The 26,973-nt window shown below is 39.0% G+C and overlaps 1 protein-coding gene across 4 annotated transcripts in view; it reads left to right on the forward strand.

Annotated features, from left to right (window-relative positions):
• TM2D1 (TM2 domain containing 1) overlaps nt 1–26,045 on the forward strand; it is a 37,977-nt gene extending 11,932 nt beyond the window's left edge. The window contains exons 5-8 of one of the 4 annotated variants that reach the window (XR_013346786.1): nt 6,796–6,869; nt 16,461–16,600; nt 22,184–22,339; nt 24,858–26,045. Coding sequence is in view for 3 of the 4 variants with exons in the window: in XM_077823489.1 (XP_077679615.1) it covers nt 6,796–6,869; nt 16,461–16,571 (185 nt within the window). In the remaining variant the exon portion in view is untranslated. The remainder of the gene's footprint in view (nt 1–6,795; nt 6,870–16,460; nt 16,601–22,183; nt 22,340–24,857) is intronic. The other 3 variants (XM_077823489.1, XM_077823490.1, XM_077823491.1) reach the window with 3 other exon arrangements.
• Nucleotides 26,046–26,973: the final 928 nt, after the last annotated feature.

Here is a 26,973-nt window from a genome sequence, read left to right on the forward strand (position 1 = left end):
TTTGTCAGATTTATCCACAGGATGAAGAAAATGATGATGGCTTTTTAAGGTACACATAAATCCTATTCTGCTAGAATTACCTTCACTATATTGTAAGAAACTCTCTGTTTAAGCTTCATTAGTTTCTCAGTATGTTACAAACAGTTGCCTTTTTTGTATAACTCTAGATTGCATGATGTAATGGACTGGTGCAGCTAAATACACTAGTACTGCTTCAAGTGGGAACTTTGAGTTTCTGCCTTCTCCCTGTTCTTATGGGTAATTCTGTGTTAACCCGTGTGGCCTTTTTTCCTGACATGTAATAATTTGCACATTTTTATTTTGCACATTTATATTTACATAAAAAGATTAGATCTTCTAAGATCCCTTTTTTAAGAGGCAATTGATAACTCTAGATGCCCATTTTCTGTAAAACCAATGTTCCAAAATTCGAATATTTTCTTATTTTATCAGTTGGACTTAGAATAAGGATGTGCATTACTTTTAGTGCAGATGTCTGAAAACTTTGCTTTGAATTCTTATATGTATTACACTTAAATTACCAATTGGACCTGAAATATAATTCACAGATATTAGCCACAATTAAAAGATTTGCAAGTTAAGCTCTTATAAAGCTTGGAAGCTGTTCCCCTGTGAAAGGATGGAGAGGAGTGAAGCAAAAAGAATACTGGTAACTAATCACACAACTTCTTATAGAGAATTCTTGTGCTTTGTCAAACAAGGTACCTCTTAAATATTAAATGATCTGAATTCCTACAAATTACGTTTAGGAGCTGACTTGCAAAGCAGCAGGTTACCTTAAAAATTAGTTGTTGTTTTTCTACTTTTACCACCATATATATTGTTGTTGAATTCATATTTTGAAAACTGTCATTCATAGACTATTCTTATGTGAAGCTGTGTAGTGCTTACTACTTTGTAAATGTGTTTATGTGGCACATTGCCTTTAAAGACAAGATACACACATTTTGCTCTGCATGATACTTTTAAAGCTAGAGCACACATCGATTTTCCTCACTGACCTTTCTACATACAAGAGATACCATTTTTTAACAAGATGGTATAAATCCTGACAATACAAAGGCGGACTATAAACCAGATTTTCTTGCTTCAAGGAACTGTCAGAATAGGATGTCACAAAATAATAGTCTCCTGTTGTTAGATAAATAGTATGGCAAAGGCTTTCACTCTAAGGTATTTCCTCTTTAATTGAGTGAATTTAATTCTCATGAAGATATGGAGAAAGAAAGCATTAGCTTTAGCCGGGCATTGTGAAAGCTTCCCCATGCAGCTCTGTTGATGCACCTTTCTTCCCCTGCTATTTCCATCTTTGTTAGTCTGTTCTCAAGGGGGCCCATGGTGCCATATAGTACCAATTCGTGTTTTGTTTTTGTGAGACCACCAAACTCAGTCTCACTTGGGATTTAAATTAGGATTTGAACTTTACTTGTAAACCTCCATATTTCCATTTGGCCATACAAACAAACAAACAAGGCTTCAGGCTAAAATTGCATAAGCCTTCATTCTGAAACTTTATTCTCCTCTCCCCAAACATGAGAATAATTCCGTTTAAGATGAGTATCAAAAAATCCAGACCTCTAACTTAACATTTTAAAACACAGTTTATTTTTTGGCAGTGAATAGCATTGACTACATCATTGTGAAGATCTAGTACAGAGCATACAACACCATACTGTCGAGACTTCTAAACATCTTGCAATCCTGCAACAATCCTTCATTTTTAATGAGCTATCAAAGGTTCTTTGCTCTTACCTCTGCAGGGGAAAAAATTTCGAGTTAACGTGTTTAATTGCAGTGTAGAGGCTTCGGCTGGAGCCCGGGCTCTGGGGTTCTGCAAGCCTGAGTCATCTGGCACAGGCCAGCCGTGGGTTTTTAATTGCAGTGTAGACATACCTGTTGGGGCCAAGAAGTTGTATGGATAGCAGAAACATCTCAAGTTTTGTAAGGAAAGCAGGGTGGATTTGATTTAAATCAAATTGATTTAAATCATTATTTTAAAAGACTCGATTTAATCATGGATTTCTACATAAAAGTGCATTCTTGTTGGTTGTTATAACCATAATACATATTCTTCACAACTCAGAGATAGATGTAGGTTTCATTTTTAGAAGGAATACATTATACATTTTTAAAGTGATTTATTTTGAAAACTTTTCAGATTAGTTTTACAGCTGTATCAGAAAATGAATGATTGCTTGGTCATTTCATTTACCAAAGGTAATTGAAGCAGATTGTTCATCTCCCAGTGACATCAAAATATCTCCAATTCAACATGTTAATCATTTAATATTTGGAGGATTTTCTTGCCATGTTGTATTAGGAGGACATCACCACCAGACAGACATTTAAATTGTTTTATTTAACTAAAACAACGTTATGTATTCTGGATTTTTTTCTTCAACAGCAAAGATGTAATATTTTGACAAAACAAGCATATGAATTTTTGAATTTAGTTAAACATTCAAGTTTTTTAAAATCAGGTTTGTTTTGCTTTTAACTAAAATAGTTAAACGAAATATTTAAAAACAAAAATTAAATCGATTGTCAGCCAGGTCAACATGAGAAACTTAAAACATTGACTTCTGCAGCTAACCCCATCATCTTCACCTTCATTTTCCTGTTTGTTCATAATCTGGGAAAGAAAAATAAGCTTTCCTGCTTTTTCAGGTCCCAAACGATTTCTCAGTTTGGAGTGAATTAGTCCAAAGGAAGAGAAATATTCTTTCTACACAAGAAGAAGAAGCTACTGCTGTTAAAAGTGAGATTATCACTTCAACAGTCTCTGAATCCAAGTGCTTGTGTAACTTCCACCAGTTCACTGGTGTCACTTTCTTTAAAACATCATCAGCAAACATATATTTCTTGAATGGTTCTTATTCCCAAATTGGGTCTCTTCTAGCGAGAGAATGGTATGGTAGATCTCAAATCAGTGAAGGCTACACTCAGAGACCTGAAGACTTCTGGAATATGCTGCTCAAACAGTTTCACTTTTGTTTCTACTGCCTGTCCCTCCCTTCTCACATTTATCTCCAGACTTTTTCTCCTTGTCCAGATCTATTCTGCCCCAACAATCTTCTATTCATTGAACTTTTTGAAACTTTGCACTTTTAGAGAGAGGTAAGGGATTAACTCTGTGTACGCAAATTTGCAGAGGGACAATAGGGTTGAAGTCTGTTATTTCTCTCCTTTATATATTATTTATTTAAAAACATTTTTGCTGTTAACAATCATGTTATCTCTGGAGACACAAATCCACAGTTTGAGAACTGCAAAACTAAGCATCTCTGATGCTATCTTCTAGACTGATCACTGAGTCCCATTGGGTAGATAGAAAGATTAACCTAAATAATCTATACAGAAGTCCCTTGAACCCCATAAGATTGGGTCCCTAATCCATGAACTATTGGAACTTATTTACAAAACTTTTCTTAAACATTACATGAATATATTGTTTCATACTATAGAATTAGAATTTATAATCCCTATTCCATGATGAGATATCTTTGAGCTATAACGTATCTTTATCTTTAGATAGGTTTTTTCCTCAAAAAGCATTTTATAAAAAAATCAGATATAAATTAAAAATATCTTTGTTTTTTTTAATTTTTTTTTAAAAATCATTTATTTTTATCCACCCTGAAGGAAAGTAAATCTTTATGCTTTAGCCAACCTCTAACCAACTGGGTTAGGAAGAGACTTTCTCTGTAGGGCATCTTGCACCTTTTTCTGAAGCAGTTGGTGTTAGACACTGTTGGGCTACTGGACTAGTCTGATCATGTATGGCAATTCCTATGTTCTACAGGTGCTTTGCTTACAAGATGTTCTGAAACTCAGAGCACTTTCACATGCTCTTATCTCTTGCAATATGTCGATTAAAAAAATTAATTTACAGCTACAAATAAGTAACACTATTCACATGTAAAGGGAATAAGTGTAGTCCTGTTTCAGTCTTAGATTTCTTTTTAGACTCCAGCTAAAATACTTTCTCCTCTTCTGCACGTTAGTACGATCCCTATTAAATCTACACTTGCAATTTGAGAGGTGGGACAACAGGTCCAGCCAGAAACTGCTGCTCAGGCCCCAGCGAGGTTTGCATTTGCGATCCCTGGTTTACAAGACCAATGCTCTAACCCCTGAGCTATGGAGCCAGGTCCTTGGTGCCCTCATCATGGGTTGAAGGTTGATTCCAGTAGACGCATGGCTGGCATTGCATATCTTCCAAGAGCCTTGAGCATCTTACATTATCCAGAAGGGCAATAATCCCCAAAATTTCTCAGGTTCACAAAAATTCAGTTACCTTTGTGCTTTATGGTAGTCATCTTTTAAAAAGGTAATCGAGGATTTTTAGCTCCAAAGGCATCCACCCTAATTTTTTTGATATTTTTTCCTCACTTAGGATGGATTTAAGTACAAGATCCCAGACTTTTTTACTGCAGTAATCAAAGGCTCAAACCCTTAAAGCATCAAGACCTTTCCTGTAGAAAGTCTGAAGTTTGATTAGTGAATGGATTGTTGCAAAATTCTAACTCTTTACCAAGTGTCATTGTTGATATTCAGAATAGCTTGAAGATGGCTGGGGGATGGGCACTGGGGTGCAGCATTTTATTTTAATATAAAATCAATACAGTGGCTTGCTTGTCAAGTGTCAGTTTATTTGGGATCATCCATTCCCTGAAAGAAGCAGAACTAAAGAGTAAATAGTGCTGAAATATTTTGCAGAAATGTGATGAAAATTACAAACACTCTTGCAGACAACTTCCCTCTGTTGTGTTTAGAGGGAGCACTGGTTCATCCAAACTACTGAATACAGATTAACAAGTTAGTTTGTTACATGGAAGGCTGGTTTGGAGTGCCTCCCCCTAAACTTAAATAACCCACAATTTTTGTGATATAATGGCCTGTTTTTTCCCCTCTACTCTTACAATTATTTGGTCACTTCCACTGTTTGTTTATTTTTTCTTCCTCCTTTCTGTCTTTGCTTCCTTTCCTGCATTTCCTCCCCATACTCCCCAAAGCAAAAATTGGGCTCAATAAGTGTTTCTACAACCAGTAATGGAGAATGAAAGTGACTAGAATGATAAAATCTTGCAGCTAATTCCATACATAAAGTGCTTACACACTTGGAGCTACTGTCTCTGCTTCTGACGCCAGTACAGATGGTGGGGTGAAAGTGGCTTGTTGGGTCCCTAAAATGCCAACTCCCAGTGGGGTTCAGAATATGTATTGAGAGCATGACAAAAGATGGAAGAGTTATCCACGAATACTTTGGGTGGGGAATGCTCTAGTTGCAGAGATAATAAATTTGGTACTCTAGTATTTACCAGAGAAATTGGCATGCATCATTTTAGTCCTAGCTCAGAACTGTTGTCCCCTGTTGCTGGCATTTGTTTCCTGGCTGTTGCCCTTATGTTTTTTGACACTACAGCCAATACTGATGTCAAAGCTTAAAATGTTTGGCTGCTGCAAGTCCCAGACACCAACCACTGAGAACAATTTCTTTTAAACATTTATGTATTTATAATTTTGTACATATAACATGACTTGTATGCTTCATTGATTGACACCATTTCATATTATAGAGTCATAGTGAAATTATTTTTGCTCCATTGGAAGGCCGGCCTGCTAAATGTTTTTCTTCCTCTTGGTCAAGAGTCACATTCTCATTATTAGGTTTCCATTTTTCAATTTTGTTAACAATATAGCTGTATGTATCCTGTATTTCCAGCATGTTGATTTCTGTTGCATCCAAAGTGTGCTGTGCATTTTACACGCAGGTATAAACTTGTTTTCGCTGCTGAAGACGGCACAGTTCTCCTCATACAATATCCTACAATTAACTTGATCTAGTTAAAGACAAACATTCCTTTTTACACTTTCTAATCTTGGATAAAATTTTCTGAAGAGCCTAAGTGAGTTAGGAGACTGAGACACATTTTCAAAAGTAACTTATCCCCTTAAGCTTTATTGAAAGTCCTTGGGGTTTAAGTTTCTTAAGTCACTTTGATGCTTTTGAAATTTTTACAGTGTTCACATACAATGAAGTCTGTTCAATAAACTATTTAAGGCAACCTTCTGCTTCTAAAGACATCCTCTAAGTATCTCCACATTTTATTACAGTTCTGCCTCACCTTTAATGGAAAATCATCTCAGTGAAACAGTCATTTGTTAGTCATGTCCATGTATTCATTCTAAATGCAGTGGAATATGTCTGTAAGTTCCTAGAAAAGTATCTACATTGTTGGCAACCCCTTAAACATTAGTATTGTATACACTAGCAATGAGAACAATATTCAAACCCAGCATGTAATGCAGCAGCTGTTTCCAAAGTCTAATTAGTATGTTCTACAACTTGAGACAGTAGAAAGTGTTTCATGTTAAAATAAGTTTTGGAGCTCCAATGCGCAAAGATTTCTTTGTTCTTTCTTTTAAGATTAACTGTGCATCCAGCCAGAGAAAGGAAAAACTCAGTAATTTAAGTTGACACTAATGTGTTCATTCTCTTCCTTTTCTCAGAATTATGTCTGTTACACTCATTTTGTGTTTAAATCTTTTAAACTAAGCAAGTTTCTTTACAGGTTGGTGCATAAATGTAAAGAAAATTTAAAGACTTTCTGATAATTAATTAAAAGATTCTTGTGTTAATTTCACTCACATGCTAAAATGTCCCCGGGGGGTCAGATGGGGGAAATGCCTATGCACCTGGAAACTGTAAAGTTCCATAAACTTTATAGAGAATTGCTTAAGGCTGTAATTAAGTTTTATTTTCCTTTCTAGGTTTGTTAAAGTTCTGCACTGTAGGGTTTTGTGGAATTGGTAGCCTAATTGATTTCATTCTCATTTCAATGCAGGTAAGTTGACACTTTCAAACTAGGATACAAATCAATTTTTTGTTTATTAGAAGTTTGATAAAGTCCAAAAAAGGGGCCAGTCTGTTTTTGGCTTCAAGAGAATTTTCTGACTATCTTACACATTAAAATCCAGGTCCTGATTTCTCAGTCATGATGTTGCAGAGGGTGCATCATAGGAAATAGATTTAAATATAAATAGATTTGATCTTAAAATAAATTGCCAACTAGATATTTCTTCCAGTCACTGCAGTGCAACCACCTCTAGCTGTAACCTGGAAGCTTTTTCACCACACAAAGCAACACTGCATATATGTGTTATGGCAGAGTGAAGACTGATGTATCCTATTAAAACTACTTGAGAACTTAAGCAGAATCTAGTTGTCCAGCACTGTAGTTTGGCCAGGTCACATGTGGCTTGGAGTGGTAAATACCACAGGATCTTATGACTGCTTGTATTTAGGATCCCTGGTTTAACACATCACCAAGAAGACGTGTGTAAATGCATTCAAGAGGCTGCAGGGATAAACCTAACTACCTAGGGTGACATTTTCTAAAGCACTTAAGTGCCACAGCCCCACTGAAAGCCAATGGGGACCTGAGCGCCACACGCACTTAGGCACCTTTGAAAAAAATCTCCTCCTTTCCTTGACATGTATAGATTATCAGAAAAAAGAAAAGGAGTACTTGTGGCACCTTAGAGACTAACCAATTTATTTGAGCATAAGCTTTCGTGAGCTACAGCTCACTTCATCGCTAAATTCACTAAATGCATCCAATGAAGTGAGCTGTAGCTCACAAAAGCTCATGCTCAAATAAATTGGTTAGTCGCTAAGGTTCCACAAGTACTCCTTTTCTTTTTGTGAATACAGACTAACACAGCTGCTACTCTGAAACCATAGATTATCAGAGTTTCTTATTAAGATTAACCAGCCTCTGAAATGGTGACCAGTGGTGCTGCAGAAGTCTGGATTCTAGTTAGTATTTCTTTGTACAAACACAGCAAGTTACTGGAGACCAGGAGAAAAGAGGCAGTGACAATGCCGAATAGTAAACACTAAAAATGTCCCAGGTAGTTTGTAAAGCGTGTGCATTTATTTCCTAAACTTCAGGAATCCAACCACATGTTTGCTTTGCAAACCAGAATGTGTTGGATGTTGTGTGCCATTTTAAAACTTAAAACAAATGGCTATATCCAGCACTTCTGTTCGCAAAACAGTATGTGGTAAATATACATCTCCACAGTCATGGTCTGGCTACCCTGCTCCATTTTCATTTCTGCTTTGCTTCTTCTGGTTGGTGCTCTGCCCGTTCCCCAGAGTGGAAAGGGAAATACTGTAGTGACTGGTGTTCTATAAACATCAGAAACAGACCTCCCCCTTTCAATCAAAAGGTGAGCTTAGAAGCAGTTTGGTCAGTGTTTCTAACACAAGACGATTGTAGAAGAGTGAGAAAGAAGAAGGCATAACACATGGGTTTTGTGTTTTGCGCTGTGGTACACATGCATGTGATGTTCAACTTCTATATTTAATATTTTGAAATAAATAAAATTCAGTTGCAAGTTTACATATGAACAGCTGCTGGCCTACCCCATTACTTCAAGGACTGCAGGGTGGAGAAGGAGAAAGTTGATGTTGCTATTTTATCTATATTTGCAAAAAGATGACCTACGTTAATTGAGAGGGGTCTTTTTAGGATTACTGAAGATTAAGGCCTTCAACTGATATCTTGTGGCCTCACAAAGCGGCAAGAGTTTCTCTATTCCAGGATGGGTCTATTTAGAAGAATTTGTTTGGTTGTTTTTTTTTTGTTTTGATTTCCAACTATCTTTTTTAAATCAGTCCCATCCGGAATAATTAAACTCAATTTTTTTTGTTCAATTTTTGCTTTTTGTACAGTTGGTAGTTTTACCTCAGTATGTGCTTTTTCTCATGAACACTTTCTTGAGGCAAATCATCAGTGTCACAATGATGGAATCTTGTACACTGGGGAGGAAGGTGAACAAAAATGTAGTTAACTCTTGATCCTGGCCGAAGAGAATATTGTAACTTCTCTCTCCTGTGCTAAAATATACAGAATGTATTTTCAGTTGTAAACTTTCTTTACATCTTAATAGGAAGGCACAAATCCTCGCACCATCATACAACCTGTTTTGTAAGGCCACTATAAATTGTGGCCACAATAGGCTAAAATAACTTACCTTTATTTGATAGAATACTTATTCCAGTTGATCATAGACCTTTACATACACTTATTTCCCACACTGTTTAATTTATCTTGGCTCCCTCCACCCAAAACAATTCCTACTCCCCTATGGGATAGCAACATTTTTTCTTTGGGCCATCATCTCAAACATTGTGTATGGACCAAATGGGAGAAGAAAGAACAGTTTGTCTGTGGTTCATGCTACTGTATTTGTAAAGAAAATTTAGAATAAACTTGCATATTCTTTTCTAATACAGACCTGCAAAAATAAAACCTGCAATGCTGAAGTTATTACCTTAGTAGCTATTGCTAAACTAATTGGACTGAACTAAAGCCCAGCTGAACTTTTGCTGTTTAACTTCATCACTGTAGCCACAAAGGCACATGTGCATTCTATGTCATTTATATTGTCTTCTGTGTTAAAGATTCTAAATCAGATGGTTGTATATGTACATTAAACCACTGTTCTTTAGCTGCCATGTTTGTATGACATTATGACATTCTAGTGTGCTGTCCAGACCAGTGAGGAGCTGTGTCGCCATCTGCCTTGCAACCAGGGGTGCCTCATGATGTTTTGCCGCTGTAGTTTCCAACCTGAGCCCCTCACAAACAGCCAGCAGCAGGCTGGGCACACCCCGAGTGTCTGTGTATAGCTGCAGCCTGCCAGCATACTCCAGTCACACTCTGGTTTCCACTAGCATTGGTTACCACTTATAGGGCAACCCCAACACACTCCTAGTCCCAATTTTTCCCGCAAAACATGTATTCTGTACTGTCTAGCCGTCTCCTGGACAGTTCAGATATTTTAGGTCCATTGCCCCTCTAAGAGGATCAATATCCAGTAGTTTGCTATTTTAAATGGAAAAGCAGCGAAGAGTCCTGTGGCACCTTATAGACTAACAGATGTATTGGAGCATAAGCTTTCATGGGTGAATACCCACTTTGTCAGATGCATGTAGTGGAAACTTCCAAAGGCAGGTATAAATATGCAAGCAAGAATCAAGCTAGGGATAACGAGGTTAGTTCAATCAGGGAGGATGAGGCCCTCTTCTAGCAGTTGAGGTGTGAACACCAAGGGAGGAGAAACTGCTTTTGCAGTTGGCGAGCCATTCCAGTCTTTGTTTAATCCTGAGCTGAGAGTGTCAAATTTGCAAATGAACTGAAGCTCAGGAGTTTCTCTTTGAAGTCTGGTCCTGAAGTTTTTTTTGCTGCAGGATGGCTACCTTTAAATCTGCTATTGTGTGTCCAGGGAGATTTAAGTGTTCTCCTACAGGTTTTTATATATTGTCGTTCCTAATATCTGATTTGTGTCCATTTATCCTTTTACGTAAGGACTGTCCAGTTTGGCCAATGTACATAGCAGAGGGGTATTGCTGGCACATGATGGTGTATATTACATTGGTGGATGTGCAGGTGAATGAACCGGTGATGGTGTGGCTGATCTGGTTAGGTCCTGTGATGGTGTCGCTGGTGTAGATATGTGGGCAGAGTTGGCATCGAGGTTTGTTGCATAGATTGGTTCCTGAGTTAGAGTTACTATGGTGCAGTGTGTCGTTGCTGGTGAGAATATGCTTCAGGTTGGCGGGTTGTTTGTAGGCGAGGACTGGCCTGCCTCCCAAGGCCTGTGAAAGTGAGAGATCGTTGTCCAGGATGGGTTGTAGATCACTGATGATGCATTGGAGAGGTTTTAGCTGAGGACTGTATGTGATGGCCAGTGGAGTTCTGTTGGTTTCTTTCCTTTTAAATGGAGTTACCCATACAGTTCAATTTGAATGCAACACTGCATTAGATTTGATTAAAGAATAAAACAAGTTTATTTAACTACAAACAGAGAGAGTACAAGTATAAGGCCTTAAAGTCAGAAATGGTTACAGGAGAAATGAAGATAAAATGTTTTCTAGTGCTAAAACTTAACAATTTTACCTTGAACCAAGTCTAACTTGTTAACACATGCTCCCAGTAACATGGCTGACCAAATTCTCGGGCTAGGATCTGCTCCCAAAGTCAAAAGACTGTTTCTTTTGTCATCTTAGGTGAAGGAGAGATGAATAGGGAGAGAGAACTTGGGGTGGTTTTGGCCCTCACTTGTATAGGTCAATCACCCTTTGAAATGCATTTTCCTGAGGATTACCCCTAGATAAATTTCACTCCTGCTGTGAGGATAGAGACAAGGAATCTTTGATGAAAGAGATTTCACACTGTTGTTTGCTAAGATGCAGATCTGTTTGTTCCTGACCCCTTCCTTGCCAAAGATTGGCCACTTGACAGGTGATTGGCCATCAGTTTTGATGACACCTGGTAAGAAATGTCATAAACATGCTTCAGTCATGATTTCAGCTTATATTCATAACTTTACATACAATGTTGCTATAGCCATTTCACCATGATATTATTGAAAATAATGAGTTATTAGTGAGTGAGTTATTAGTGATCCCTTTGTGACATTACCCAGGGTACAATCTGAACTGATGAACAGCTGTGTCCCCTCAATTCTTCAACCTGGGGTGCCTTTTACACTGCTTCGCCATGAGAGCTACCACTCCTGGTCTGCTCACATACAGCCTCCAGCATGTAAGTTACTCCCAGCTATGGAGTATGAGTGCTATAGCCAGTCACTCATGAATTACACTACAGAGTAACACCAGCAAATTCCCCGTTACAGACTTTCTCCCAGAAATGTATGTGTTGTACTGCCCAGCCCTCTCCTGGACAATACAAGCTCATATAAACTCCATCATTTTATTAATAGAAAATGATACTCATAAATCTTGTTATCTCAAATGGAGTTTCCCAAGCACACCAGTTTAGATAAAACAGTAAAACAAGCTTATTAACTACAGAAAGATAGATTTTAAGTGACTACAAGTAATGAGGCATAAAAGTCAGAATTGGTTACAAGAAAATAAAAGTAAAACACAACTACTGGCTAACTTAACAAGCTAGAGTGAATTCACAGCAAAGGTCTCTCTCACCACAAGTTCCAACAGTCTTGCTGGCTGAAACTCTTTCAGTTAGGATCCCTCCCCAGTCCTGTGCTGCTTCCTTTGTTCTTCAAGTGCTGTTGATGCCGTGGGTAGAGATCCTTCTCTTCTTTGTCATCTCCAGCTAAAGTTCAGTAGATAGAAAGTCTGTGTGGATGGAAACTCCCAGCTGTTCCTTTGTGAAGATGTAGATATTTTTTACCCACACCCTCTTTCCTGCCAAAGAAAGGCAACGTAACCAGGCCCATTTGATCTTATTGATACCTGGCTGAGGCATTCACTAGCCTTTTGTCTCTGGAGAACCAGATTGTGACCTCTCCAGATTTGGAATATGTCTTAGTAACATCATATAGTAGTATCTTATAGCTTTACATACAACGTTGCCACATATATTTTACTAGAACAATAATGAACAGCAAATTACGAGTTTTCAAATGATACTCACAAGGCATGCTTTGTACAAGATTTATCATAGTCCTATAAAGGGGGTGAACATAGGGGTACAACCTTACAAGGCATAATTTGTACAAAGATTATTACTGTGGTGTGTAGGGTGTGAATATAGGGGTGCATTCAGTCATAGACATACTAGGGGCTGAACCTACTGTTTCTTCCCCAGTGCTAGTCGAAGCAAAACATGGAGCATTTGCTGCTTATTAGTTTTACCTGGCTGTAAATATTCAGTATGGGTTTTTGGCATGTAGTGCTTCTGCTCAGAAGCAGTTTTTACTTGCCTTTCTCCTTCTTCCCTCAGAACCCCCTCATAATTAGCTGTATGCACAGGGACACCATGAACTTTCCTGAAGGTGGTTAAATTCCATGTGTTTCTGAAGGAGATAAAGGCAATACCTGCTGGTCCATCAAGAAGGCATTAAAGGAGGATTGAAGGCAGCTTGGTTTAGTTCTGCCATCTGAACTGATTTTTGTGGTGCAGAGAGAGTGGGGGGAAGCTTTGTAACATGTTAAGGAGGAAACGGTGTTGCCTCATTGCCCTGCTTCTCAAAAGTCAGTTGAGACATCTCTCAACCTGTAACAACCACCATTCTGTAAGGGATTGCTCAAGAAAGCACCAAGTGGCAGGGGTGAATAGCTTGATACATAATTTTGTCACACAGTACACGTTGAATTTTACTTAATCAACTCTGAGGCATTCAAGCACCATCAAAATAGTCTAAAAATCTGAAAGACAACAATAATCAAATCAGATACAATGATGTTCCCACAAAGCAGAGAAACCTTCATCAACAAAAGGGATCAGTTCTCAATTGGTGCAAAGAATGAAGGGTAGAGGGAGAGAAGGAGTGCCAAAAAGGTCAAGAATAAAGCAACTGAAGTAACTGGGCTTTGCACCATACTCTGAAAACAGCCAGCAAAGGATTGACATTCTAGGGCCTATTCTGTCTTTATTCAGGTTCTTATTCCATGTCCATCATCATGGAATCCAAATGTCCTCAATTATACAGAAGTGAAGCAATTTGCCTAAGATTACATGGTGGAAGAGCTAGCAAACTAATTAATTGTCTTGTGACTCCCAGCCCTCTGTCCTATTCAGTAGACCATGCTGCCTCCCTGTGGGCTAATTTTTTCACTTCTGGGCATTATGCTTTCAAGGGAAGAAGATTCTGGGTTCATTCTCCTCCTTCCTTCTGATACTGTTCATGATTCAAAAATCAACTCCCATTAGCTACAACTGGTAGCCTTAGCACAAGAGAGGGCCAGGAATGGAACAAAATTCAATTCATAACTTTCAACGTGCAGGTGTTTTATAAAAGAATATATGTTATGTTAGTGTTTTTCAGGGTTTTTAAATTATATATGCTCTAAAACTTTACCTTACGCCAGTAGCCTTGCCTTCCATCAGAGATAGGCACAGTTGAGGACAGTTCTTACCCTCATACCTCCCCCCTGCCAATTTTCTCTTCTTGTTCTTCATCTCCTTGGGCTTTCTACCTCCATTTATCAATTGCAGAAAAATCCCAGAGAAGCTCTTCTTTGGCCCCATTCTTTACCAGTTTCACATTCCCAAAATAGCTGCCATCATCTGTTCTTTCTCCCATCTATCCTCCCTTATTACTGAAATGGAGACATTTTCTGGGGCTCACCCATCTGTCAGAAAGATCTTCTAAAAGGCAGCCTGCTGTGGCTCAAATCCTGATTGGTTCAGTCTAAGGCCAGAGTCTAGCAGCTCATTCACCACTAAAAGAAAAGGAGTACTTGTGGCACCTTAGAGACTAACCAATTTATTTGAGCATGAGCTTTCGTGAGCTACAGCTCACTTCATCGGATGCATACCGTGGAAACTGCAGCAGACTTTATATACACACAGAGAATATGAAACAATACCTCCTCCCACCCCACTGTCCTGCTGGTAATAGCTTATCTAAAGTGATCATCAAGTTGGGCCATTTCCAGCACAAATCCAGGTTTTCTCACCCTCCACCCCCCCACACACAAATTCACTCTCCTGCTGGTAATAGCCCATCCAAAGTGACAACTCTCTACACAATGTGCATGATAATCAAGTTGGGCCATTTCCTGCACAAATCCAGGTTCTCTCACCCCCTCACTCCCCTCCAAAAAACACACACACAAACTCACTATCCTGCTGGTAATAGCTCATCCAAAGTGACCACTCTCCCTACAATGTGCATGATAATCAAGGTGGGCCATTTCCAGCACAGATTCAAGTTTTCTCACCCCCCCACCCCCATACACACACAAACTCACTCTCCTGCTGGTAATAGCTCATCCAAAGTGACCACTCTCCCTACAATGTGCATGGTAATCAAGGTGGGCCATGTCCAGCACAAATCCAGGCTTTCTCACCCCCCCCCAGGACAGGCCTAACAAAGAAAATAACAGAACACCACTAGCCGTCACCTTCAGCCCCCAACTAAAACCCCTCCAACGCATTATTAAGGATCTACAACCTATCCTAAAGGATGACCCAACACTCTCACAAATCTTGGGAGACAGGCCAGTCCTTGCCTACAGACAGCCCCGCAACCTGAAGCAAATACTCACCAACAACCACATACCACACAACAGAACCACTAACCCAGGAACTTATCCTTGCAACAAAGCCCATTGCCAACTGTGCCCACATATCTATTCAGGGGACACCATCACAGGGCCTAATAACATCAGCCACACTATCAGAGGCTTGTTCACCTGCACATCCACCAATGTGATATATGCCATCATGTGCCAGCAATGCCCCTCTGCCATTTACATTGGTCAAACTGGACAGTCTCTACGTAAAAGAATAAATGGACACAAATCAGATGTCAAGAATTATAACATTCATAAACCAGTCGGAGAACACTTCAATCTCTCTGGTCACGCAATCACAGACATGAAGGTCGCTGTCTTAAAACAAAAAAACTTCAAATCCAGACTCCAGCGAGAAACTGCTGAATTGGAATTCATTTGCAAATTGGATACTATTAATTTAGGCTTAAATAGAGACTGGGAGTGGCTAAGTCATTATGCAAGGTAGCCTATTTCCCCTTGTTTTTTCCTACCCCCCCCCCCCCCCCAGACGTTCTGGTTTAACTTGGATTTAAACTTGGAGAGTGGTCAGTTTGGATGAGCTATTGCCAGCAGGAGAGTGAGTTTGTGTGTGTGTGTGTGTGTGTGTCCCTGGGAAAAAAGGGGGGGGGTGAGAAGGCCCACCTTGATTACCATGCACATTGTAGGGAGAGTGGTCACTTTGGATGAGCTATTACCAGCAGGAGAGTGAGTTTGTGTGTGTGTTTTTTGGAGGGGAGTGAGGGGGTGAGAGAACCTGGATTTGTGCAGGAAATGGCCCAACTTGATTATCATGCACATTGTGTAGAGAGTTGTCACTTTGGATGGGCTATTACCAGCAGGAGAGTGAATTTGTGTGTGGGGGGGTGGAGGGTGAGAAAACCTGGATTTGTGCTGGAAATGGCCCAACTTGATGATCACTTTAGATAGGCTATTACCAGCAGGACAGTGGGGTGGGAGGAGGTATTGTTTCATATTCTCTGTGTGTATATAAAGTCTGCTGCAGTTTCCACGGTATGCATCCGATGAAGTGAGCTGTAGCTCACGAAAGCTCATGCTCAAATAAATTGGTTAGTCTCTAAGGTGCCACAAGTACTCCTTTTCTTTTTGCGAATACAGACTAACACGGCTGTTACTCTGAAACCTGTCATTCACCACTGTAATTTGGTTGATTACAAGCCCTAGGGAAGTCTTGCTTCAAAGAGAATACTCACTAAAATGGTTAAACTGCAGCACAATTTCAAAATGAATCCAGTTTATATTTTGTAAATTGAGAATGATTAATTTTGTGAGGGACAAATTAACAATAATTGAGACATTAGCACAAAAAGTGTATACATTTTAATTAATATTGGAAAATCTTGTTTTTTTTTTCTAGATTGTTGGACCTTCGGATGGCTCTAGTTACATTATAGATTACTATGGAGCAAGGCTTACCAGGCTGAGTATTACCAATGAGACATTCCGAAAAACACAGATGTATCCTTAAGTCTGGCAGGAAGTATCATGTATACACAGGTGCATTTTGATTTATTGGATTCAGTAGTCCACTGAAATTCCTGATAACTGATTTATATTAATGACACTTTATTAGAACTATGTAACTGCCTATTAAATGTTGTGTATTGAAAAAAGCAGGTAAAGATATTAGAGAAATGTTATCAAGCGCAAGACTTCACATCAGAGGTACTCATTTTCCAAGTCTCTTCTGTGTGGCTGCTCCATTTCTGTGAACACGTAGCTCATGACTTCTAGGCTGTGCTACTTGTGAGTTATGCAGATATTCATAACGTGCACTGCGATTGTTTTATCTTTCAGTGTGAGTTAGTAACAGCTAACGGGATAAAAATTACTCTGGTTTCAGGCAAAGTATCTGGAGAGAAATTTTGGCACCGTTGAAGTCAGTGGGAGTTTTGGCATTGATATCAGGAGGCCTAGGATATCACCCCTGTGTCTAAAACCTATGTCACTGTTTCCAGAATTGTAAGGCCTCTGTAACAGCTATGAAATGGACATCTTTATTTTTTTCGAAAGTCAGAAAAAAAAGACTTAAGAGCCTGATTTTAAAAAGATTGGTCCAAAATCTGTGAGGATTTATATCTTTTGCAATCCTATTAATTTAAAGAGGTTTTCCTTGAAGGTAAAGAACAAATTTCAGTGAGGTTGCCTGATTTGGCTCACAGTTTAATAATGATAATCAGCAGCTGGGGAAGGGATAGAAAAGTGTAATACCATAAATAGAACACCCTCATTCAACAGGCACAGTAGACATTATGCATCAAAGTTAGAATAAAACCTGTTTATTTTGCCTGTATTATACCTTCAGTCTCAAAAAACCCCAAACTTGTTGACTTTCATGGTCACATATCAACTTTATTATTCTTTTAACCATCATCTATGCTCTATCTTTTTCAAAACAGTTCTTACAAAACATATGTACCTACGTTTTAATGTACCTACATTCATATGTCAGAAGTATAAATTCTTTATACTACTTAAATAGAAGATGTAATAAAATATAGGTATGTGGATTGATCCCTCTAACCTACGCAATAAAGTCCTTAGCGCTCTTCTTTTATTTGGTCCTTGTTGACAAAGGCATCTTGTATTTTAATGAAACATATACCCTTGGCATCTCACCAAATGCTTTGTAACCAAACTTCCATGTGACATCCAAGATTTACCAAAAACAGGTCAGGAAAAGATTTACCAAAAATAGGTCATGAAAGATATAGTCAGAAGCTTCAGTGTTGATGTTTGATAGTCAATATCTTCATACTGTTTAATTTAAACATTCCCTTAACCATTTAGTAGATTTGAAACAAGCTAATTACAGAAAAACTGTTTTAATTTGGACCAGAAATCTACATTACATTGTCTTCACTATAACCTATTTCATAACATTTCTGGATTTTTTATTCATATACAATCTTCAAAACTATTTTAGTATTTCCTTATCAATGTTTTCTAAAGCGATTTATGAATTTTCCAAAGACCACTATTTCATAGAAAATTTGTGTCATTTCAGCTATTTAGTTTCCTTTTAACCTAAATTAAGGATAAGTATAAAAAACACCATGCGTAAACATAACCTTACTTTTAAGCAGTCAAGGTGTTATCAGTATATGCCACATGTAAGAAGAGTAAACCATGTATGAATTGGGCTAAAAATTATTTATATTGAGTACATTTTAAGAAAGGTACAGTTCAAGAACAGTTATTTAGCATGTCCAGACTACTTGCAACATTCCATTTTATTGTCTTTTAAATGACGCTGAGGCTGATTTGTGCATGAAAACTTAAGGTGAATGAAAATTTGACATGTTGGCAAGTTCATCAGTTTATATAAAATGTTTGTACATGTCTTTATTACACCACTCCCAAGAACAGAAAGTTTAGCAGGGAAGAGTATCTGTCAGTACAGAGGCACGTTGTGTGGAGACTCAGCATAAACAGGTACTATTTTAGGCCTGTCCACCTTGAAAGTGTTTTCATCCTTTATTCCCCCTCATATAACTGCAACAAAACATGGAGTGATTGTTTGTGTCCTTTTCATACTGCTCAGGATTGTGCGATTTTGCCGCCCGTTTCATATTCCCTCTCCTCTACTTAAGAGCCTGTGTATGGTGGTGATGTTACACCCAAGAATGACTAGACAGCAAGGCCTTCAAAGTTCTGGCCAACTTTAATTTCTCTCTTCTCTTCAGATTATTTTCCTCTGACCCTTCTTCTTACTAACTGTGTCCCTCTCCTTCACATTCCTCTTCAAAACATGCTGCGTTTATGAAGCCTTTCAGAAGTTGACATTGTCACCGTGCCTCAGTGGGTCACAGCTGAGAATACCAAATTCAAGACAAACTGTTGAGAAATGGGGCAGACCCACCCCAAACTGGTGGTTATTCTTCCATAAGATATACCAAGCCAGTAACAAAAGTAAACTTTTGGTGAACAAGAAGTTAGAAATGCAGTTTCCTTAGGTATCCCAGCCTTTGTTTTACCACCCAGACACTAGACTTAATGATGAGTGGTTATTTAATATCAATTTAATCAAACAAAGGTTTCTTCCAATCCCAAGAGATCAGCCACATAGCCAGGTAAATGTAAAACTCAGATATTACCCAACAATCACACTGTTGCCAGTCCTTTAGTATCTAATATCTAAAGTCTTATTTATAAAAGAAAAGAAAGATGAGAGAGTTCAAAGGAACATAAGAACAGCCATAAGAACAGCCATAAGAACAGCCATACTGGACTAAAAGTCCATCTAGCACAGTATCCTGTCTTCCAACAGTGGCCAATGCCAGCTGCTTCAGAGGAAATGAAGAGAACAGTTAATAATCAAGTGATCCATCCTGTTGCCCATTCTCAGCTTCTGGCAAACAGAGGCTAGAGACACTATCCCTGCCTATCCTTGCTAATACCCATTGATGGACCAATCACCCATGAATTTATCGTGTTCTTTTTTTGAACCTTGTTACAGTCTTGGCCTTCACAACATTCTCTGGCAGAGTTCCACAGATTGACTGTGCGTTGTGTGAAGAAATACTTCCTTTTGTTTGTTTTAAAGCTGCTGCCTATTAATTTCATTTGGTGACCCTTAGTTCTTGTGTTATGAGGAGTAAATAACACTTCCTTATTTATTTACTTTCTCCACACCAGTCATGATGTTATAGACCTCTGTAATATCCCCCCTTGGTAGTCTCTTTTCCAAGTTGAAAGTCCCAGTCTTATTAATCTCTCCTCATATGGAAGTTATTCCATACCCCTAATCATTTTTGTTGCCCTGTAATTTTTCCAATTCCAATATAATTTTTTAAAATGGGGCAACCACATCTGCACGCAGTATTCAAGATGTGGGTGTACCATGGATTTATATAGAGTCAATGTAGTATTTTCTGTCTTCTTATCACATACATACAAGCATTGCAGAGTTCTTGTATCAGGTTTGAAGCAATGGTGGAATAAACTGCTGGCTTGTAAAGTCTCTGGTAACTTCCAAAAGATTGGACGCTCCTCATTCCATTGATTGGAATGCTCCTTTTAGTGTAAGTCCACAGTCCAGAGATCAGAGCAGGAAAGAGGCAAAATGGAGTTGCTTCCAGGGTTTTTTATACCTTCTCCCATGTGAAGGGAACTTCCTTGTCCCAAACAAAGCCCTCAGTGCAGTTTGTGGAAAAGTACAGCCACAAGATGGAGTCCAGAGTCAGATGAGCTAGTCACATGCCCTTGCATTCTTCAGTGAGTCATAGAAACGGCCATTACCCATATTCTGACTAAAACATGCACAGGAAGGCCCACCAGGCATGGATAAGCTTCTTCCATGGCCCACTGTGTTCATTAATGGGCCATCAACTTGAATGGTCCATTCACAATGTACTGGCTAGACTGGATGTAAACTACATGGTGGGTGTTACCCGAGGAGCAAACACATTTGAAATACTGGTACATAGTCAATATTCTTAACTTTAGATACAAGGATGATACACGCATACAAACAGGATAATCACATTTGATAGGTTGTGACTTTTCCATTGATACTTTAATATGATATACTTCGTATAAGATTTGTATAACAGTGTTAGCAACAATGAGAAGCATGTCATATTTTAATCATACAATGTCACAGACATCACAAGAGCTAGTTACATATCTCCTCCAACTTTTGCCAGCACACCATTTTGTGTTTGAACCATCTTGTGCGGCTCAATACATGCATCTTCATGTGATTAGACTTCAGCTGTGTGGTCAATACTAATAATTGGAGAGGCTTAACTGAGCAGGCACATGATAATGACAAGATCACTAAAGAAGTAATGAGGTCTGCATTTTCATGCTGTTAGAGTCAGACACTGAATGTTTACCATAAGGACTGTAAAAACATCTTTGCAAGATGTAAATCCAGACCACTGAATTCATGACAAGTTATCTGCAGTGCTAGGCATCTAAGTGTTTATAATGATTTTCTGAATTGCTGAATGCCGTGGCATCCTCCCATAAGTCAAGCTGCTCACCCTATTGTTTCTCTAGTTTTGAGTGATCTTACTATTTTAGAACAATCCTCTCAAAGGATTGGGACGCTTCCCTCAATAGTTGGTTTGCCTCTCTCTGTAGAGAAAGGCAATAAAAATCCTAATCATGTATCTAGATAGTTATTTTCCTGCCCCAACTCAACCACCAACACCATAGTATGTGACTGCTTCACAGACGTTCATTAACTTATCCTCTCAGCAGCCCTGTGAGGTGAAATATTACTGCTGTTTTACAGATGGGGAACTTAGGGTTAGAAAGCAACTACTTTGCTGAAGGTGTGGCAGAGCCAGGAATTGAACCCATATTACCTGAATGCCAGTCAGACCACAAGACCATGTATTCTCTATAAACATTGTCATTATTTCATTCTCTTTATCGTAAGGTTTTCTATCTACAGCAGTATTGAAGTGTAGTGTAGTACCTAGTCAAAGGAGTCACTTTGGGGCACATTGCATTGATTTGTACAGTGAGAAGGTGGGTGTATATAAATATATAAATTATTTTAAATTTTTATATAAAAATAGGGAATACATTGTGGTGTAGTTCTATGGTTTTGTGTGTGAGTAGGACATGACTGCATTAGTTGTGCGCGTCAACCTGTATACCTCATCATCATAATATGCACATACCATTGTTTTCCAGGAAAACTGTTTTAAAAGCATTTTAAAGAGCAAACTCTCTGACTGCTATTGGACTGCAATGATTTAAATGGCAGGGGAAATAGCTAATGTCTCCTGATGCTGTTTTGTTGACTCTGCTGCTTTTTTCTCTCTCCACTTACTACTCAGAGATATCACTTCCCTGCTTTGATTTCTGTACCCGATAAAACCTTAAAATGCTAGGTTTTATTGTTTCCAAAGGTGTATTGTTGTAGCCTGCCAGTAAAACTGTTCAGATCTGCAGGAAGATCTTTGTGTTTTAAATGTTCTGTCACAGTTTTTGAAAAACATCTGTTGTGACCCCATCAACTATGGTTTCCTTTGTTCCTCAAGAGTATATTGGGTTATATTTGCTTACCCAGCTCTGTGTATTCAGTCTTCTCACGTGTTCCATCTTTTCATGTTTTTTTAGCTTCATTTAGCCCATTTCTGGATCCACTGCCCTTCCTGTTGCTTCTGCTGCAATTTCTATCACTGTTCTATACACACAATGATGTTGGGAACATTACAGTTGTGTGCTTAAACATTCAATTGGGGAAATGTCAAAGATAAGGTTGCACAGGCAATGGTACGTTTCTGCTGTCTCATAGGCATATATTGTGACTGTAATTACATGATTTGATTATATTTCTCTACTATGCTGTAATACAGTTCTTTCCCTGAGATACATGTGTACAGTCTGGTAACTTTGAGTTCTTACACTCTCTTCATTGTTGTAAAGGTCCATCATATATTTATATGCACCTGTGAACTTAGGCTTTTTACACGAGCTGTTTTCTCTCACTAAAGGCATGTATCTTAATCAGCAGTCATGTACTAGATATATTCTTTTCAACCAGCAGTTGCAGGAGGCAGTTAACCACAAAAGTAACGTAGGCCCCATTCCATCAAAGCAAGTGCTTAATTCTAAGCAGGTGCTTTAGTGTTTTGTTAGATCAGGTTTTAGTCAGGAACTGCTGCTGTTCTCCCTGCCCCCACCCCAAAGCCAGTCTTTGTTACACTGTGATGCTTTCTAGTCCTACCAAACTCTAAGGCCGCATCTACGCTATGCATTTTTTAATGACACAGCTGTGCCACTATAGCTGTGCTGCTAAAAGGCATGCGGCGTAGCCACTGTTTGTCGGCAGGAGAGAGCTCTCCCGCCAACAAAAAAGTTCCACTCACAACAAGCGGTGGTAGCTTTGTCAGCAGGAGAGCTGATGCACCAGTGCTTTTTGTTGTTTTTTGGGGTGGGAGGGTGTTTTTTCACTCCCCTGAATGACAAAACTTTTGTTGTTCAGGTTCCAGTGTAGACAAAACCTAAGTTGCTATCTTTCTTTGTAGTATTTTCCAAATGTTTAACCAGATATTAGAAGACCAATATGATCCATAATATTTCAAGGATGGTTTTATCAGGATTTTTTCACTTTAAAGCATATTTCCATCTATGTGTACATAACTCCCTATTCATTCATGCGTCAGCTGCCAAAAATACCTGTCTCTTGTGGACCTCCTTCCACAATTTCTGAAGGACTCTGGAAAAGTTGGACTTCTACAGAACTATATTAATTAGTATTAATTAGAGATGACCTGGCATCCAGTCAGGGAGTCCTTTACCTAAATGAAGTCAGGAGGACTGGGGCTGGATAGATGACTGCAACAAGCCTGGCTGCAGGTTCTAGACCTGTAGAATAAGGTACTGCAGAAGCTTGAGAGCATGATTTTTCTTTTTGCTTCCTGTAGGTGGAACCAAACCCCATAGCTGAATTCCTAGGTCTGCTGAAGCTGCTCTTTAGTACACAGGCAAACATTTAGCACTCCTGTTCTTTCTCGCACAACAAAGATTAACAGGAGTGTGAATGTGAGGTGAATTTGTGCCAGAACAGGATGCTGTTACCATTGTGTTGTCTCTGTGGACCTCAGGCTGTAACAAAGGAAAGGAAATGGAAAGATAAAAACAAATGCATTCTAAACCTGTTTACATGGTGTGAAAGGAAAACTTGGTTCCACAAATTCCATGGACAAGAAATTAAAATATATTGCACAGCATCTCTCCATCTTAACAGGAAAAAAATAGCACACTCCCAGCTTCTTCTAGGATTTTTTTATCTTTAGCCCCTGAACCTAATTAGATCTTGGACATGCCCATGCCCTGTTTTGATAGTTCTGCCTCTATAGGTTTGAACGGTCTGTTCTCAAGATTGCATCTGCAGGCTGTGAGAAACGTAGCTAGCAGCCTCTGCAGATGCATACGACACACCGGGTCTGTAGCTGGTATAAGAATTATAAAGATCAGTTTCCATTACTGTAATTACTGTATAAATCCTCTCTTTAAGAGGATTATAACAGGCCTGTTTTTTAACCTTGCCTTGAGCTGAAATTTGGACCCAGTTTTGACGTGTGGCACACTAAGTTCTTTTTCTGTCTCCTCTTCTCTGCAACAGCTTGTTAGTCATTTTTTTCCTGGACTCTGTTCTGCGTTTAGAAGGCTTACATTGGTGGTTGCACTCTGTCACTGTACCTGGTCCTGACCCAAAGGCAAGACAAAGTGGGGTCCATATTTTGGTTAAATCTGGAAAGCACCATTTTCCCCTTTGGAAGCTGTAACTTTTTCTCTCTTACCCACCTGTGCTCCAAAACAGGTGTGTAAGAAGGCTGTGAGATGGATAATCCACAGAATGAAAGTGGAGGTTCCCAATCTTTTTTGGTCATTTGGATCAGCATAATAAACAAAGCTCTCAGCTGAATCAGTAGTGTATCCCTTTAAGTTGTACAGGATTGCATGAAATTAGGGTTTGAAGCAGCCCCAGCTCCCTGGCAGGGTAGAGTGCACACATCTGAAAAGGAGGTTAGCAGTGATGTGCCATTACTGAAACATGTAGGTTGGGGAACCACTGCTCTAAAAAGCCCTGGCACGCTTAGGATAGTTGTAGGCCAGGTGGCAGCTGTAACTTGTATTTATCAGACATATTATTTTAACAAGTACCAAAACACACAATGTTCATTTTGCTGTTCAGATTCACAGTGCTTTGGACATATTTTATGGCAAACATCTTGTACCAAAAATTGTTGGGAATGAAATGGTTACTATTTTCTGTTCTCTTTAGAGACCTCTTTCAAACCCCTTGCATTTACTGAGAGGAAGACATACGGAAAACATGTAATGGGAAGCCACTGTCTGCTAAGGACCTGACTGATACCAACGTCTGTGTGACTGACTGTCCCTGCATAGTTTGAAGAGAGCAGGACTACCCCACTGTATGGCAATAGCAGAAGCCGGGGAAAGGAGGAATCTTTTTATCTTTTAGGGCTGTCATTTCATGATCTCATCCATTGTAGCCCTATTAAGAGGATGATGTGCACTACTTTTCAGTTATTTTGTTAAATAAGCATGAGCAATGAACATCATGCTAACAGACAATTCCTAGTATCTAATACAGTATCTTGAATTTAAAAGCATGTGGTAATGTAAGTGTATATCTGGGAAGTATGGGGGCTGGGAAGAAAAGTGACTGACTTGACATTCGCTGTCTTTCTCCCAGCTCCTTTGCAAAAGTAGGAACAGAATCAGAATAAAAAATGTTTGTTTTACAGCTGTACCAAGTTACAGCACACTCTCTCTCCTCCTTCCCACTTGCATCAAGTACATCCTGTACTTTTGGCAACATGTTGACTGGATATTTAAAAGCTGTGAACTGTTCTGAAAGTTTCACATACAGGGTTATGAGCCATGTGTGTTTGATCAAAATTCAATTACTGCACTGTACCATGCTTGGAAACCTATCATCCCAGGTTATGAAGTATGACGAAATAGGCTAATCTAATTGGTTCAGTATGGGAGCAGTATCAACCAAGCTTGTTATGATAAATAGCTTCCTGTGTTAAAGGTTCTCTAGAGCTTAAGTATCTTGGCTCACCTCCTTCCATAAAATAAGAATATTGTTCCCTGAGAACAGTTACATCACTGTCCCTCTTCTACAATCAGAATTAAGGGGTTGTAGAATTTTTCATTTTGCTACTCCTTGAAAATATAAACAATGGATGGATATCTGCCCCATTTCCCACCTCCCCACTTCTACCTCTTCTCCCCTCACTGCCCTCTCCCCTCCTCCAGCCAAGACTAGATCATCTTGCACTCACCCTGGTTGTTGGATCTGTTTTACTACTGTTTGAGACAATCCCAAAGAGGGCATTAAACTTGCCATGGGCTGGAGTTTGGGGGTTGTATGGTTTTGTATTTGGGGGAGTAGAGTTAAATGGTGAAGTATCTAATAAAACTGCCTTGTGACAATGAATTGTATATCTGTGTAAATGTTGCTATCCACTTGGAATTTTTATTTTAGTAGTACCAGTAGTTTAAGTCCATTGTGCAAGTGCTGAAATAAGAGTAGAGATGGGCTAGTGTTCTAAGCCAGGATTTATGATTGCTAAATGTGTCCCTGAAACAATGAGCTCAGTCCCATGAGAAGGCACTAGCTCCATGGTTTTAGCAGGCCCATCTTTGGCAATAACTAATTGTCTGTGATCCTGATGTCAGAGTAATAGACTGTGGCAAGGGATAGAACATGGAAAAATGGATCTTTATGCTCCCTGGCCACATGTGTGTTATCATGCACAGGGTGACGATTTGAGTGAGATTACAACTACTCATACTCTCAAATCCCCTTAGGACAAAATTATTGTCTGGTTGCTATTTTAGCTAACGCAGAATACGGTCCGGATCTTTTTAAACACTGTTAATATTAGTGGGACTACTCCCATGAGTAAAGTTATTCTCATGCATAAGTGTTGGTAGGATCAGACCCTAGGTGAGTGAGTCTTGGGTGTTTTCCCCAAGAGTGCTTAAAACCTGATTAAATCTGTTTGGTGATTAATGTCCACTTACCACCTCTCTCATACCCCATTGCAATTTGGTTTTAAGCCTTGATCTCATTTTAGTTCACCATTTAAATGTCCTGCTTAACCTTCTGCTTACAAATGTACATAATGCTGAAGTCTGCATTTCCAGCGTGTATGAGATCTTCTGCAAATAATGGCATTTAATGATAAAAAGCAACAACTTTAGTCACCAGAAGATCAGCTGATGACTAAGTCCAGCAGTACAAAATTGGGGAGTGCAGAATTCACCACAATAGATGAATATTCGTGTCCACATAAGATAATAAATATGCCTTTCCTATGCTCCTTAGCACTTTGAAACCCAGATTGGACCAATTCTTTATT

The sequence above is a fragment of the Eretmochelys imbricata genome, chromosome 8 (genome assembly GCF_965152235.1).
Source record: "Eretmochelys imbricata isolate rEreImb1 chromosome 8, rEreImb1.hap1, whole genome shotgun sequence".
NCBI lineage: Eukaryota > Metazoa > Chordata > Testudines > Cheloniidae > Eretmochelys > Eretmochelys imbricata.